Source organism: Bos indicus, chromosome 3 (genome assembly GCF_029378745.1).
Source record: "Bos indicus isolate NIAB-ARS_2022 breed Sahiwal x Tharparkar chromosome 3, NIAB-ARS_B.indTharparkar_mat_pri_1.0, whole genome shotgun sequence".
NCBI classification, from domain to species: Eukaryota; Metazoa; Chordata; class Mammalia; order Artiodactyla; family Bovidae; genus Bos; species Bos indicus.
The window spans coordinates 106096265-106109227 of NC_091762.1; the positions used below are offsets into that span (position 1 = coordinate 106096265).

The 12963-nt window shown below is 40.2% G+C and overlaps 1 protein-coding gene across 1 annotated transcript in view; it reads right to left on the minus strand.

The window, feature by feature from the left end:
* Positions 1–12963, minus strand: part of ZMPSTE24 (zinc metallopeptidase STE24) — a 43601-nt gene that overhangs the window by 24917 nt on the left and 5721 nt on the right. The window contains exons 3-6 of the mRNA XM_019957743.2: positions 8112–8198; positions 2668–2784; positions 1805–1957; positions 357–498 (exon numbers count right to left, since the gene is read on the minus strand). Of these exons, the coding sequence (XP_019813302.2) occupies positions 357–498; positions 1805–1957; positions 2668–2784; positions 8112–8198 (499 nt within the window). The remainder of the gene's footprint in view (positions 1–356; positions 499–1804; positions 1958–2667; positions 2785–8111; positions 8199–12963) is intronic.

Below are 12963 nucleotides of genomic sequence, written 5' to 3' on the forward strand. Positions count from 1 at the left end.
CATTACCTAAAGAAGCCAGGTAGGCAGCAGAAGTGAATAAATCAGTCTAGTATCATGACATAACAAGGAGTGAAAAAGGCCTTGGCCCCGAATGAACAATACTGTAAAGCCAAACAAACACAGCTAGAGGCAAGAGCAGGATTTGGCATCAGGCCACCAGTTTCTATCCCTGGACTATGGTATCAATTCTTATAAATCTTCAAAAGCCAAAATGGAAAATCCTAATCTTTAAATAACAAAAACAAACAACCCCCCCCAAAACCAACTGACATGCTCTTTTATTAAAGTTTTAAGAATAAAGTATTCAACTAAAACAAATTACTCAAATAAAACCTTCTTACCCCAGGGAGCCTTACCTTCAACAACATACACCTTAGTCAAAGGGAAGTCAATACTCTTCGCCATGACTTCGATTTCTTGTTTCAGCTTTCCCTCGGGAAGAGGGGTGAATTTGTCAAATAAAGGGGCAATGTAATCAGCATAGATGGTGACAAGCACCTGAAAAGCAAATGTTAGAACAACCTGATTATGTCCTTAAAGAGAAACGACTCACTATACAAATTCAATACAAAAACAATTATGTAATTCCCAGCCCTGAAAACAGGGACCTTATCTTATTTGTTCTGGTATTCCCAGCCCCAAACGGTACCAGACAGTAAGCACTTAATATGCGTTTGATGAAATAAATCAAAATGAGTAGTCCCTAGATGATAATAATTAAGAAACCAAATGGTCTGTTCAAAACTATCTTGGGTATTTCTGACACTTCATAAGCCCATCATAACTTGGAATTCTTTCAGGGTAATCATAATAGACTTGAAGTGTTCGCTAAAAAAAGAACTACTAGAGCTTAATCTGCCTGCTAACACTAATGACTTGCAGTTCACAATTGTACACACTGGCTGAAACAGCACTTCTTTAAGCATTTTGGGAGCATTTTTTGTGCTCTCTCCCCTCTTGTTTCAATTAGCCATACAACATATATTTGTAAGTCCAACTAGCACCCGTTTTGCAGTTATAATCCACTGGCTGGAAGTGAAACGGTGAGCATCACGGTAACCTCATCACGAGTGCAGCTGAAGAGCTGATAGGTGTATTTTCTGGGGGCTGTTACTAGAGCATTTTGATTGGGTTGTACATAGTGTTTGCGCCATGAAGCAGTTTAGAATTTGGGAAAGAGAAGAGGAAAAGAACACGGGAGGCAGGGATAACGGGGGAGAGGAAAGGAAGAAGGAGAGGGAGGAGGCTGAGAAGGAAGAAGAGGGAGCTGGGGAAAGAAAAGGGAGGAGACAGGGAAAAGGGAGGGGCACAGGGGACGGAGAAGAAGACGTAGAGGGAAAAGGGAAGAAGGAGGAAGGGAAATGCGGGGAAGGAGCGCAGAAGAAAGCAAATACAGTTATGCTTTCTTCTTCTTATCCCACTTACATCTGTTCTCTCTTCAAAATATCCACGGTTTTTAGACACTGGAGCTCAGTCAAGGGTCATCAAAATTGTCAGTCATCACTCTGGTGGCAACTCACAAATGCACAGCCCCAAAATGCCTGACAACTGGATAATTAAAAGTAACTAACAACTAGCTTCTAGAATCTGTAAGAGTCAGTATAAGGAGAGGAAAATCTATGGTCAGAGTCAGCTCTCCTATTTCTATAGCTAAAAGCAGAAAACAAAAAGGGAATTTATATGAGCACCTATTTATATTTCTTCTGCTTCTTAAGAACCATATAGATGCTAACAAAGATTAAATCACAGTTATCTCACCAAGGTACACTTTGTAAAAGAAAATCGAAACAAAGATTTCACTCACCAGAGACACAACTAGCGTGAACAGCCAGGCATAAATAAAAAAATAGTCTCCCCCAATTTTAATAATGTAAAGTAGAAGTGAAGATACAGGTAATAAAATGCACTGAGTCACAACAAATTTCTTGATCGCATCTTTCATGAAGAACCCCAAAGTCTGAAAAAATAAAAAGTCATCACAAGAAACTGAGAAACTGCTTTTAAAATAATGAGTGAATAAAACGGATACATTATTAAAGCAATTTTAAAAATGAAAAGGCAGTCATATAAAGACTATATGACAACAGGTGGCCTAAGAGAATAAGTCAATGCCCTGCATTTTACAGTTTAAAATGAACTTATTTAAATGTTATTAGTCGGACATGACTGAGCGACTTCACTTTCACTTTTCACTTTCATGCATTGGAGAAGGAAATGGCAACCCACTCCAGTGTTCTTGCCTGGAGAATTCCAGGGATGGCGGAGCCTGGTGGGCTGCCGTCTCTAGGGTCGCACAGAGTTGGACACGAATGAAGCGACTTAGCAGCAGCAGCAGCTGAAAAACACTAGATGTTAGTAGTAGAAGAGTTTATGGCAAGACCTTAAACTATGATCTTTACCATATCTGCAGTTCCCTTTTTCTAGATTAATTCATGCTGTAAAATAGCAAATTGTTGTTGTTGTTAGTCACTCAGTCGTGTCCGACTCTTTGTGACCCCATGGACTGGCAGGGTTCTTCTGTCCATGGGATTGTCCAGGCAAGAATACTGGAGTGGGTTGCCATTTCCTTCTCCAAAACAGAAAATTATGTTTTAATTACTACCAGCAGAGGACAGAAGTACAAATGAGCTTCACACTGAAAAGAGAACATTGTATTCTCTATTTTACCTGTTGATTGAAACCATGCTTTTCTTCTATCACAAAAGTATTATAAAGACTCCAAGGCAAACCAGTCAATGCACTGAAAAGTGTAGCCAACAGCAGAAACACCAAGGACTGAGTGATCTAAACACAAGAGGAAAAAAGGCAGTTTTTTAATATTAATTCATTCCTCAAACAAATTAGTAGGGAACAAATCAATGAGTATACACTAAGTACTTACTATAACTCAATGTGCTTGATTCTATGGGTAACACAAGGTCTAAAACATCACCTCTACCCTCAGGGCTTATTTGTAAGATAGGAGGGCAATAAAATACTTCTTTAATTACACAGGCAGCATATGAAAGTTAACTTGAAGTCACACAGACAAAATGGTTAAAAGAACTTAAAAGTGAGAGACAGCCACATATGCTGATGAATTCAAGAGGCTACAAAGCTGATGAGACTGGGAGTGCTACTCTGAAGAAAGAGATAAATTAGTGGAACAGAAGAGACAAAGAGGAATTCCACAGAATTTGTAAAAGCAAGGAGAAAGAAAAGAGCATCCTGAAAGTGAAAGATGACAAGATGATGGGCCTGGAGAAACATAATGGAGCATCTGAAAAGCTGGGCCAGGGCAGGTGGGGCAGAATGTGCTGAAATTTTCACAGAGCCCGAATCCAAGAGAGACAATTGTTCTCAAGGATTCCTTTCATTGCCTTTACAACAGATCCTCAGGAAATCAAAAGCTAAGAACTGCCTCATTTCTCTTCACAAATGTTTTCCTATGATAGTGGCGGACAAGGACTAATTAGCATAAAGGGACTTGTGGGGAAGGGGAAAGGGCAATGAAGCAAACAGAACCCTCTCTTTCCCTCCCACCACATTAGCACTTTCCCTCTTACTCCCCAGTGGACAACTGAATTCTTTCTTTTAAAAAAAATTAATTAATTCTTTGCTGTGCTGGGTCTTCACTGACACGTGGGTTTTTCTCTAGTTGCCGTGACCAGGGGCTACTCTCCAGTTGCAGTGTGTGGGCTTCTCAGTGCAGTGGCCTCTCTTATGGAGCACAGGCTATAGGGCTTGCAGGCTTCAGCAGCTGCAGGTAGCTCAGTAGTTGCAGCTCACTGGCTCGAGAGTACAGGCTCAATAGTTGCGGTACTTGGGCTTAGTTGCCCCAAGGCATGTGAGATCTTCCTGGACTAGGATCAAACCTGTGTCTCCTACACTGGCAGGCAGATTCTTATCCAATGTGCCACCAGGGTAGCCCTTAAAACGGAATTCTTTTAAATGGGAGTATACCACCAAAGCATATGTGATTTGTTAGTAAAGATGCAGCCACTGTGTTTCTAAACATAGAAAAAGGGAGAAGGGAAGAGGAAGAAAGGAGATTTGGCTACAACATGCAGGTGATTTATTTCAGCATTTGTCCCCAAATGGGAAATGAGATATTTTTTAAAAACAAACAAAACAGATTCCAGGACCTTCTTCAAAACTACTGAGTCAGAATTCCATCTTCAAAAAATATAACCATATTAAATAACAGAGCATAATGTAATCTTGGTACAGGATATGCTTGCTGCAACTTCAGAAGGCCACAAGCTCCAGAGCCCATGTGCCACAACTAGAGAGTCTGGGTGCTACAAAAAAGATCCTGCGTGTGATGTAGCCAAATAATTAATTAATATAGGTCTAATTCCCTAATCACTGGGCTTATTTCCCCCTTAAACACTAAGATTCCAAGGGTGTTTTAAATGATTTTGCCTTAAACACTAAAACAGCCGGCACCATTCCCTGCCTATTATCAATCCCTCCCCTTCTAATCCATCCTACACACACCTCAGATGAATCTAAAATGCCACTTCTCTACTTAAAAAATTTGTAAGGGCTCTAAAAGACTGCAAACTCATTATGCTTTTAACGATTTTCATAATCCAATCCCAAAATGCTACTTTTCACTACTCTTTTCTAAGACCCTTCTACTCCTAACAGATAACTGTAAGCTAGCATTTAGAAAAATGATTGAGTTGAGGAAGATATTAATACTTTAGTTGAAAAAAGGAGGTGTGACAGTCACACTGGGAAAACTGGAGTATACAGAAACACCCAGGACTTTTCTCAGAAGAACCCTAATTCTAACTCAGAAAGGAGAAAATATCTTAGAAACAAGATCTACTGGGCAGTGAGGGGAAAGGGTTTTGACTTATAGCTTCTCAAAGGCAACATGATCTGGGCTCTAGCGCCATAAGTGAATAACTTAAGGTTCCAGGACACAGAATATTATAAAGTCCTGTGCCATGAGGGTAGAGTGATCCAGACCAAAATGGCCTGATGGCACACTTCACCTCTTGTCTGAGATGAACCTACTCATTACAGCTCATATTCATAACGTGGCAACAGAACTCTAGAGCGTTCTGAGTCTTTAAGTTGAGCACTTGCTGGAAAAGGTTGGGCCAAATCTCACTGTCAAAAAGTAAGGACACTAATTATGAGACCACTTGTTGGTATTCTTGAAAGCAGAAAAGTGAGTGCAAGTCACTCAGTCGTGTCTGACTCTTCGCAACCCCCTGGACCATACAGTCCATGGAATTCTCTAGGCCAGTTAACTAGAGTGGATAACCCTTCCCTTCTCCAGGGGATCTTCCCATCCCAGGGATCGAACCCAGGTCTCCCACAATGCAGGCAGATTCTTTACCAACTGAGCTATCAGGGAATCCCGGAAAGCAGAAAGTCCTGTCGAAAAACACACTACCTATGCCTAAGGATATGTTGAGGTCCACTTAGTCCTCTTCTTCTTTTTTTAGTGAAGAAATTGGTCTTCATTATATAAGAAGTACATGCTTACTACTGAATTTTAAGAGATAAGCAAAAATAAGGAAATAAAAATTGCCAAAATTCTCTCCAGAGGAAACTACTTTTCAAATTTTGGTATGCACTAGTTCAGGTTTCTTAGAGATGTGAAACCTGTCTGCAACAATGGACACCTCTATACGCAATCAAGAAAAACTGAACCAACTTAAATATTCATCACTAGGACACTAGTTATATGAAAAATCTGTATGGATATTCACATACTTTTACTTTCATATGCTGCTTCATTACTGACTTTTCCATTCAACAATAAGTTATATGAAATAATAGTACAATATTGTTTTCTCCCTGTCCAACTGGCAAAAATAAGAATATCATGTATATAATAAGGACTATTGGGATCCAAGAAAGAGGTATTTTAATACTTTATACACTGTGAAAAAACATAAACCAAGAAGAGCTGTTTTAGGTAAGAATTTGATCAGCTCTTTCTTCTATACCATGTACATTAGATGTGAATTTCAATACCAATCTTTCTTTACTTTCTTTTTTTTTTTTTTAAGTATTTATTCATTTGGCTGCATCAGGTCTTAGCTGTGGCACACAGGCTCTTTGTTGCAGCCTGCAGGCTTCTCTCCAGTTGCAGCACATGGGCTTCAGAGCAGATGGGCTCTCCAGTCGTGTCACACACAGGCTTAGTTGCTTCGTGACATGTGAGATCTTCCCAGAGCAGGAACCCAAGTCCCCTGCATTGGAAGGCAGACTCTTAACCACTGGGCCACCAGGGAAGTCCCTATACTCTCATCTTTGTTGGCCAATTCCCTCTTTCAGTGATCCATCTTTGTGAAATGTCATGTGGGTTTATAGCTGGGAGACAGGAGACAACACAACTGCACACTCTGAATCACTGAACAGCAGTTGGGCAGTGACCAGCCACCGGCAGAATTTGAAGAGTGATGTGATCAGTCACTGTATGAGCATCTGTTATTTGCACAGTGATTTGTGAACTGAAGAGCTAGCAGGGAACTCGTACTTTATGCAGTTATGCACATAACATATTGTGGTAAGTGAAATTCGAAACTGCTGAGGGGCTGGTGTTATTAACTAAACCAAGGAAACGGAAATGTGTGTATATCAGAATGGTGCTGAGTGAGGACTGCTGCCAGTACCAGGCACCCATCAAAGAAAATGAAGATTTATATACACAGACAGAAAGAGAGCTCTAAAACATTGTTAAATGCAAAGATAATGTCTAAGAACATTATATAAAAAACTTCCTGTTAAGGTAAGGAATATTTTTATATGTATGTATATAGATTGGGTTCATTAATTCAACAAATATTTATGAAGTACCTACTCTGTGACTAGCATTGTTCTAGGCACAAGTCACAGCAGTGAAGAAAATATGTAAGGTCTCTGTCCCCTTATAACCTAAAAGTTTTGTCAGGGTGATAGATCAAAAGTAAACAAATAAACAATAAGATAAATGGAGGGCTTCCCTGGTGGCTCAGACAGTAATGATAAATGCAGACAGTGGTAAATGCATTCGTAAAGAAAATAAAATAAGGCGATGTGCTTCACTGAAGAGTGCCAGAAGGATGACATCGTAGCTGAAAGTGGTCAAAGAAGGCCTCTTAGGAACCAGCCATGTTTACAGAAAACCACCTTAAACTGTTTACAAAACAATGCAGAGAACAAGCAACTAAACAGCAATAGTGCAATGGCAGGTCAGGACATGTCTACAAAAATACAGAGATATCACAGGAAGAGGAGGTCTTAAAAGAGTTTGGCTTCCTTAGAAAATGGTATACAAAAAGGGACACAGGATGAGCTGAATTAAAGCCCAAGGTACCTATACATGTCATGTTGAAGAAATGCATCATTTCATATAAACAGGAAGGAGAGAACAGACCAATTACCAAGAAAAAGTCAAAAACAGTGTCCCAGCATCCATTATAGGCAAAGTCTCAGGTCTAAGGCTTTGATTCCAACACTGTACCTAGAATTCCCAGAAGTGGGCCGCCAACTCAAGGAGCTCAGTGGAGATACTAGGAGATACATTCTGTCTCTGTTGAAAGTATCTGCTATACATGTGTAGCACAGGGATCTGCTTAGCATAAGTTCAACAAAATTCATGCTTTACTTTTCACTGATTGCAGAAAGAAGTTTCTAAGAATCAGCTGCCTACCCAGAGGCTACATTACCTAGCTCCCTTGCAACTGAGACTAAATGACTGGTTCACCAAAGAAATGTGAATGCCAAGGACAGGTATCACTTCGGAGACAAGGAGGTTAAGAAGGGGATGCACTTTCTCCACCCTCCATTCCTTCTGCCTGTTGGATGAAGAGAACATAGGGGCACTTAGGGAGTGGCAGAGCCATATAAGAAGAGACTGGGCCTCTGGCTTACCACATAAAAGGATGTCACCTGTTGACTCCCAAAATACTCACACTGGACTATTATGTCATTGAGAAATAAACTACTGTGATAAGCCATTGAAATTCTGGAGTTTACTACAGTAATGTATATTATCTTAACGTAAGTGGATGAGAACTACACAGAGAACCCTTCATTAGGTAGAAGCCAAAAAATTAACTTGAGTAGAAAGCTGGCCAAGGAAGAAGAAAAGACTGACAAATATATGCTAATGAATGACATACCTCATATTCTGGTCCAAAGCCAGCATAACCACAGAAGCGCCCAGAGACTCTCCAAAGGTACGGAATTCCTCCAAAGAGAAGAATAAGCTGTAAAACAAAGCATATGTTGGTCACATTTAAGCAGTACTAGAAACTACCATTGGAGAAGGCGATGGCACCCCACTCCAGTACTCTTGCCTGGAAAATCCCATGGACGGAGGAGCCTGGTAGAGGCCGCAGTCCATGAGGTCGCGAAGAGTCGGACACGACTGAGCGACTTCACTTTCACTTTTCACTTTCATGCACTGGAGAAGGAAATGGCAACCCACTCCAGTGTTCTTGCCTGGAGAATCCCAGGGACCGGGGAGCCTGGTGGGCTGCCGTCTATGGGGTCGCACAGAGTCAGACACGACTGAAGCGACTTAGCAGCAGCAGCAGAAACTACCATATGAGAGTATGTTAAAAAAAAAAAGAGAGAGAGAGACCTATCTTATTTAGGATAAAACACACATTTAGACAAATAGAAACCAACTGAGATACTAAGGTTAGACTGTTAAGCAAAAGTTTTTCACCTATACATTTTATATGGATGAATTGTATATGTTATTTTATCTCAATAAAGCTGTTTAGAGAGAGAGAGAAAAAAAAAAAAAAAAACTTTTGTCAAAAGACCACAAAAGACCTTAAGAATCAGGAACTAAGCTTAGAATGACTGAGTCAACTTATCAAAACTCCTACGAGTGACAGAAATGGGATTTAGGCCAGGCTCTATGGCTCCATAACTGGCTTCTCCTTGAAAGGAAACAGCTCTCTTGGTTAGAACAAAGTATTAGTATTGGTGTAACTAAACATGTCCACCTACCAAACTGGGGGACAGAATAGGCTATCAGAGCCATCTCTGGATAAGGAAAAAGAGAATCCTGAGGTGGGAATCAGGGTTTCACAGGAGTAGGCCCCTTTCTCAGCACCACCCTTTGTCTTGAGCAGATAAAGTGAACAGAGATATTCACCAAACCAACAAGACATATGAATGAGGGAGCAGTTTTCAAAAATGTGAAAAGAATATATGCTTACAAAACATGACTTCTCACAACAGATACCAAGTTTGTGGAAGCATTTTGTCCAAGAGGAGTCAATATCTTGTTTTTTCACCATGAAACCTTGGAAACACAATGATCACACTCCTTGGTCAGAAGCACAATATTCCCATCCATTCAGACATGGTTCCTTGTGGCTTTGAGAATTTGGGGCATTATCATATATTGCACAGGTGTCCTTCCAATCCACTTTCCATTTTTATATATGTATCCATAAATAACATAGTGGTTTGGTGCTAGTGGTATTGTTTAATTGCTAAGTCATGTCTGACTCTGTCTGACCCCATAGACTGTAGTCTGCCAGGCTACTCTGTCCATGGGATTTCCTGGGCAAGAATACTGGGGTGGGCTGCCATTTCCTTTGCCAGGGGATCTTCTCAACCCAGAGATCAAACCTGCCTCTCCTGCCTGGCAGGAGGATTCTTTACCACTGGAGCCACCAGGGAAGCCTAATATAGTGGTTTACCTATGCTTTTTAAGAATATATATAAATGAGATCATATTGTATTTATCATTCTACAACTTGCTTTTTACACTCTACATCTTTTTAGATCCATATGTGGTGAGTTTTAACTTTATTTGGTATTATCAGCCTGTTCTCTAAAGTGTTTATACCAAATTATACTCCCATTAGAGCATTCCTGTTTTCCACTATCTCACTCATACTTGATCTATTCATCTTTCAGATTTTTGAAAATATTTATTTGGCTACCTCAGGTCTTAGTTGCAGCACGTGGGATCTTTTGTTGCGGCACGCAGGCTCAGTAGTTATGCTGTGTGGGCTTAGCTGCCCAGCGGCATGTGAGATCTTAGTTCCCCAACCAGGGGTCGAACTCACATTCCCTGCACTGCAAGGCAGATTCTTAACCACTGGACCACGAGAGAAGTCCCCATCTTTTGGAGTTTTACCAGTATGCAGGGGATTGATATAATACCACAGGTTTCAAATATGGTCTCTGGAACAGCATCAGCATTGCCTGGGAATCTGCTAGAAATACGTCTCTGGCTCCACCTTAGAACCAGAATCAGAAACTGGGAGAGGGGCCCAAGAGTCAGTCTCCAGTTATATGCGGTGTACAACCAAGGTCTGAAAATCACTATTTTAATAAACTGCTTTTTAAAAGTAAGGCCCCCTTAACTCTATATCCATCGTTTCCATTTTAACTAACTCAATCTTGGATATAAACTATTTTCCCAGAGGACATGCTTTGGCACCACTCTGTGTGGTATATGCTCCACTTGTTGAACTAATTGACTTGGAATGGCATTTCCTTCATCCTATTCTCAATACTAATAAATAATGCAGAATTAAGGATTTATAATGCTTTGGGGAAAAGGCTGGAACACCTATGATTAAAAGTCCAGCTTTTAAGTAAGTGTCAAGGGTAGCTTTAATATGAACTCTGAATGAATCTGGAAACAGCTAATGCTAATGTTGTTTGGCATGCTTTGGGGAACAAAAAACAAAACACAGCCAACCATAAAGTTTCTCTGTATAGACAGGTGTCCTTTAAAAAGAACTAATGATGCCAAGAAAAACAAGTCACCTGCTTTCACATATATTATTTCACTAAAGTCTTGAAAAGCAGCCAGGCTAGGGAGCACAGTAATCTCTATCTTATAGATAAGGCGACTGACACTCAGAAATGTTAAAGTAACTTGCCCAGAGAAACCCAAAGACTAAGTCATTGCTTTGTGTTGAGTACTGTACTAATTGCTTCATTTATATTATCTTACTCAGTCCTTGTCACAAATCATATGAAATACAATACTAATCTATCTGCTTCTCATCTTAAAAGAGGAGAAAAAATGAGACTCAAAGAGGATGAACTGCTCACTCAGAACTGATCAGGAATTAGAGAAGCTAGTTTGAAATTTTTCCACTCTGCCCTACTCTACTCCCCAACCATTCCATTTCTTGAGAGGGCTCTTTAGTGACGACTATGAGATAGCAGGCCCTCCCTGGTGGCTCAGATGGTAAAGCGTCTGCCTACAATGCGGGAGACCCAGGTTCAATCCCTGGGTCGGGAAGATCCCCTGGAAAAGGAAATGGCAACCCACTCCAGTATTCTTGCCTGGAAAATCCCATGGATGGAGGAGCTTGGTTGGCTACTGTCCATGGGGTCGCAAAGAGTGGGACACGACTAAGCGACTTCACTATCACTATGAGATAGCGGGAAAGCTCGTCTCAGAGAGGGGGGACATTTTATATCCGGGTGCTTTGTCACGTTTGTGTGAACAGTGGCATCTGTAATTGGTCACATGGGCCTCTTATGTTCCCTTGGGTAGAAAGTAGCACAGCAAGAAAGTCTAATTTAGTTTTTGTACTTTTTCTTTGTGACCAAAGCTTACAAACCAATTAATTTTAATCAACACAATGGGAACTAATGAACTTGCTTTCAAACAGAACAGGATTTCAAAGTAACACAAAACGCTTCTTATCTAATGGCAAATATAGTTTACTAATTCCCCAAGGATAAATTTACTATATCCATGTTGCCAGTCCGAGAGTTTCAAGAATGGTTTCTTTTTTAGATTCAGAAGAACAGAGTCTGAAACTCCGTTCTCTCATTTGGCAGTGAGGGTCACCTGGCCATTATATGGCCAAGCTGTTTAATTTCTCTGAGCCTTTGCTTTCTCATCCATAAAAAGAGAATAATAATGCCTATATACTTTCTACCTCAGTGTGTGTGTGGCTAAGTCGCTTCAGTCATGTCCAACTCTGTGTGACCCTATGGACTGTACTCCCAGGCTCCTCTGTCCATGGGATTCTCCAGGCAAGAATACTGGAGTATTCTTGCTCCATGCCCTCCTCCAGAGGATATTCCTGACCAAGGGATTGAACCCGTGTCTCTTACATCTGCTGCGATAACAGGCCAGTTCTTTACTAGTGCCACCTGGGAAGCCCTTCTAGAACCTCAGAGCATTGTTGTAAACATCAAACAAAACCATAAATATAAAAGCAATATATGAAGTGAAAATCACAACTCACACAATTATTATGAAGATGACTGTTACTGTTCCAGCTTTAGCCCATCAGTACAGCTTCTAGTTTGAGCCATAGCACATTACAAAGGTCTCTCATTCTATATACGGATTCTCCTAACCTCTGTCATCTCCTAGAACAAACTGAGCCATTCCCATGGACACTAAGCACAATAAACAAGCTACCACCCATCTTTCCTAGAATGGTTTATGTGACAGCCAAGGAGACTGAAAATATTTTCCCTGTCATTGTATAATGGCCTTGTAGGGGTTAAGTGAATGAATTTCAAAGAATCAGACATCAATGAGGGGAAAGGACAGTGTCTAATTCTACCCCTCTACTTGCATCTGAAGGCTGATTTCCTACTTGGACCATGTCTCTAATAGAAGAAATGCTTCAGATAAATTAGCCAAAACCAGATACAATTCACATATATCACACATGTATATTTTTCCTGGTTTGGCTGGAAGGCACTGAGTTTTAATATTAATCTTCAATATCGCAGTAAATAAACTTGGCTTGGACTAGTAAAAATAATAAAAAGTCAATTCCGAAAAGACTAATTACTAGCAATCACTGTGTACCCCAAAAGGCAATATAATTTTATTTTTCAGACCATTTATTAATTTTTCTAAAATGCCTCTTCCAGAATCTTTGCCACTTTCCATAATCTTAAGGAAATTAGAGAGCTTCCTAACAACTTGGTTCTAACCACACTAGTCTTAATAATACATATTTGTCAATGCAAATTTTGTGACTTAATAGACAATTCTATAATCATTTAACAAAG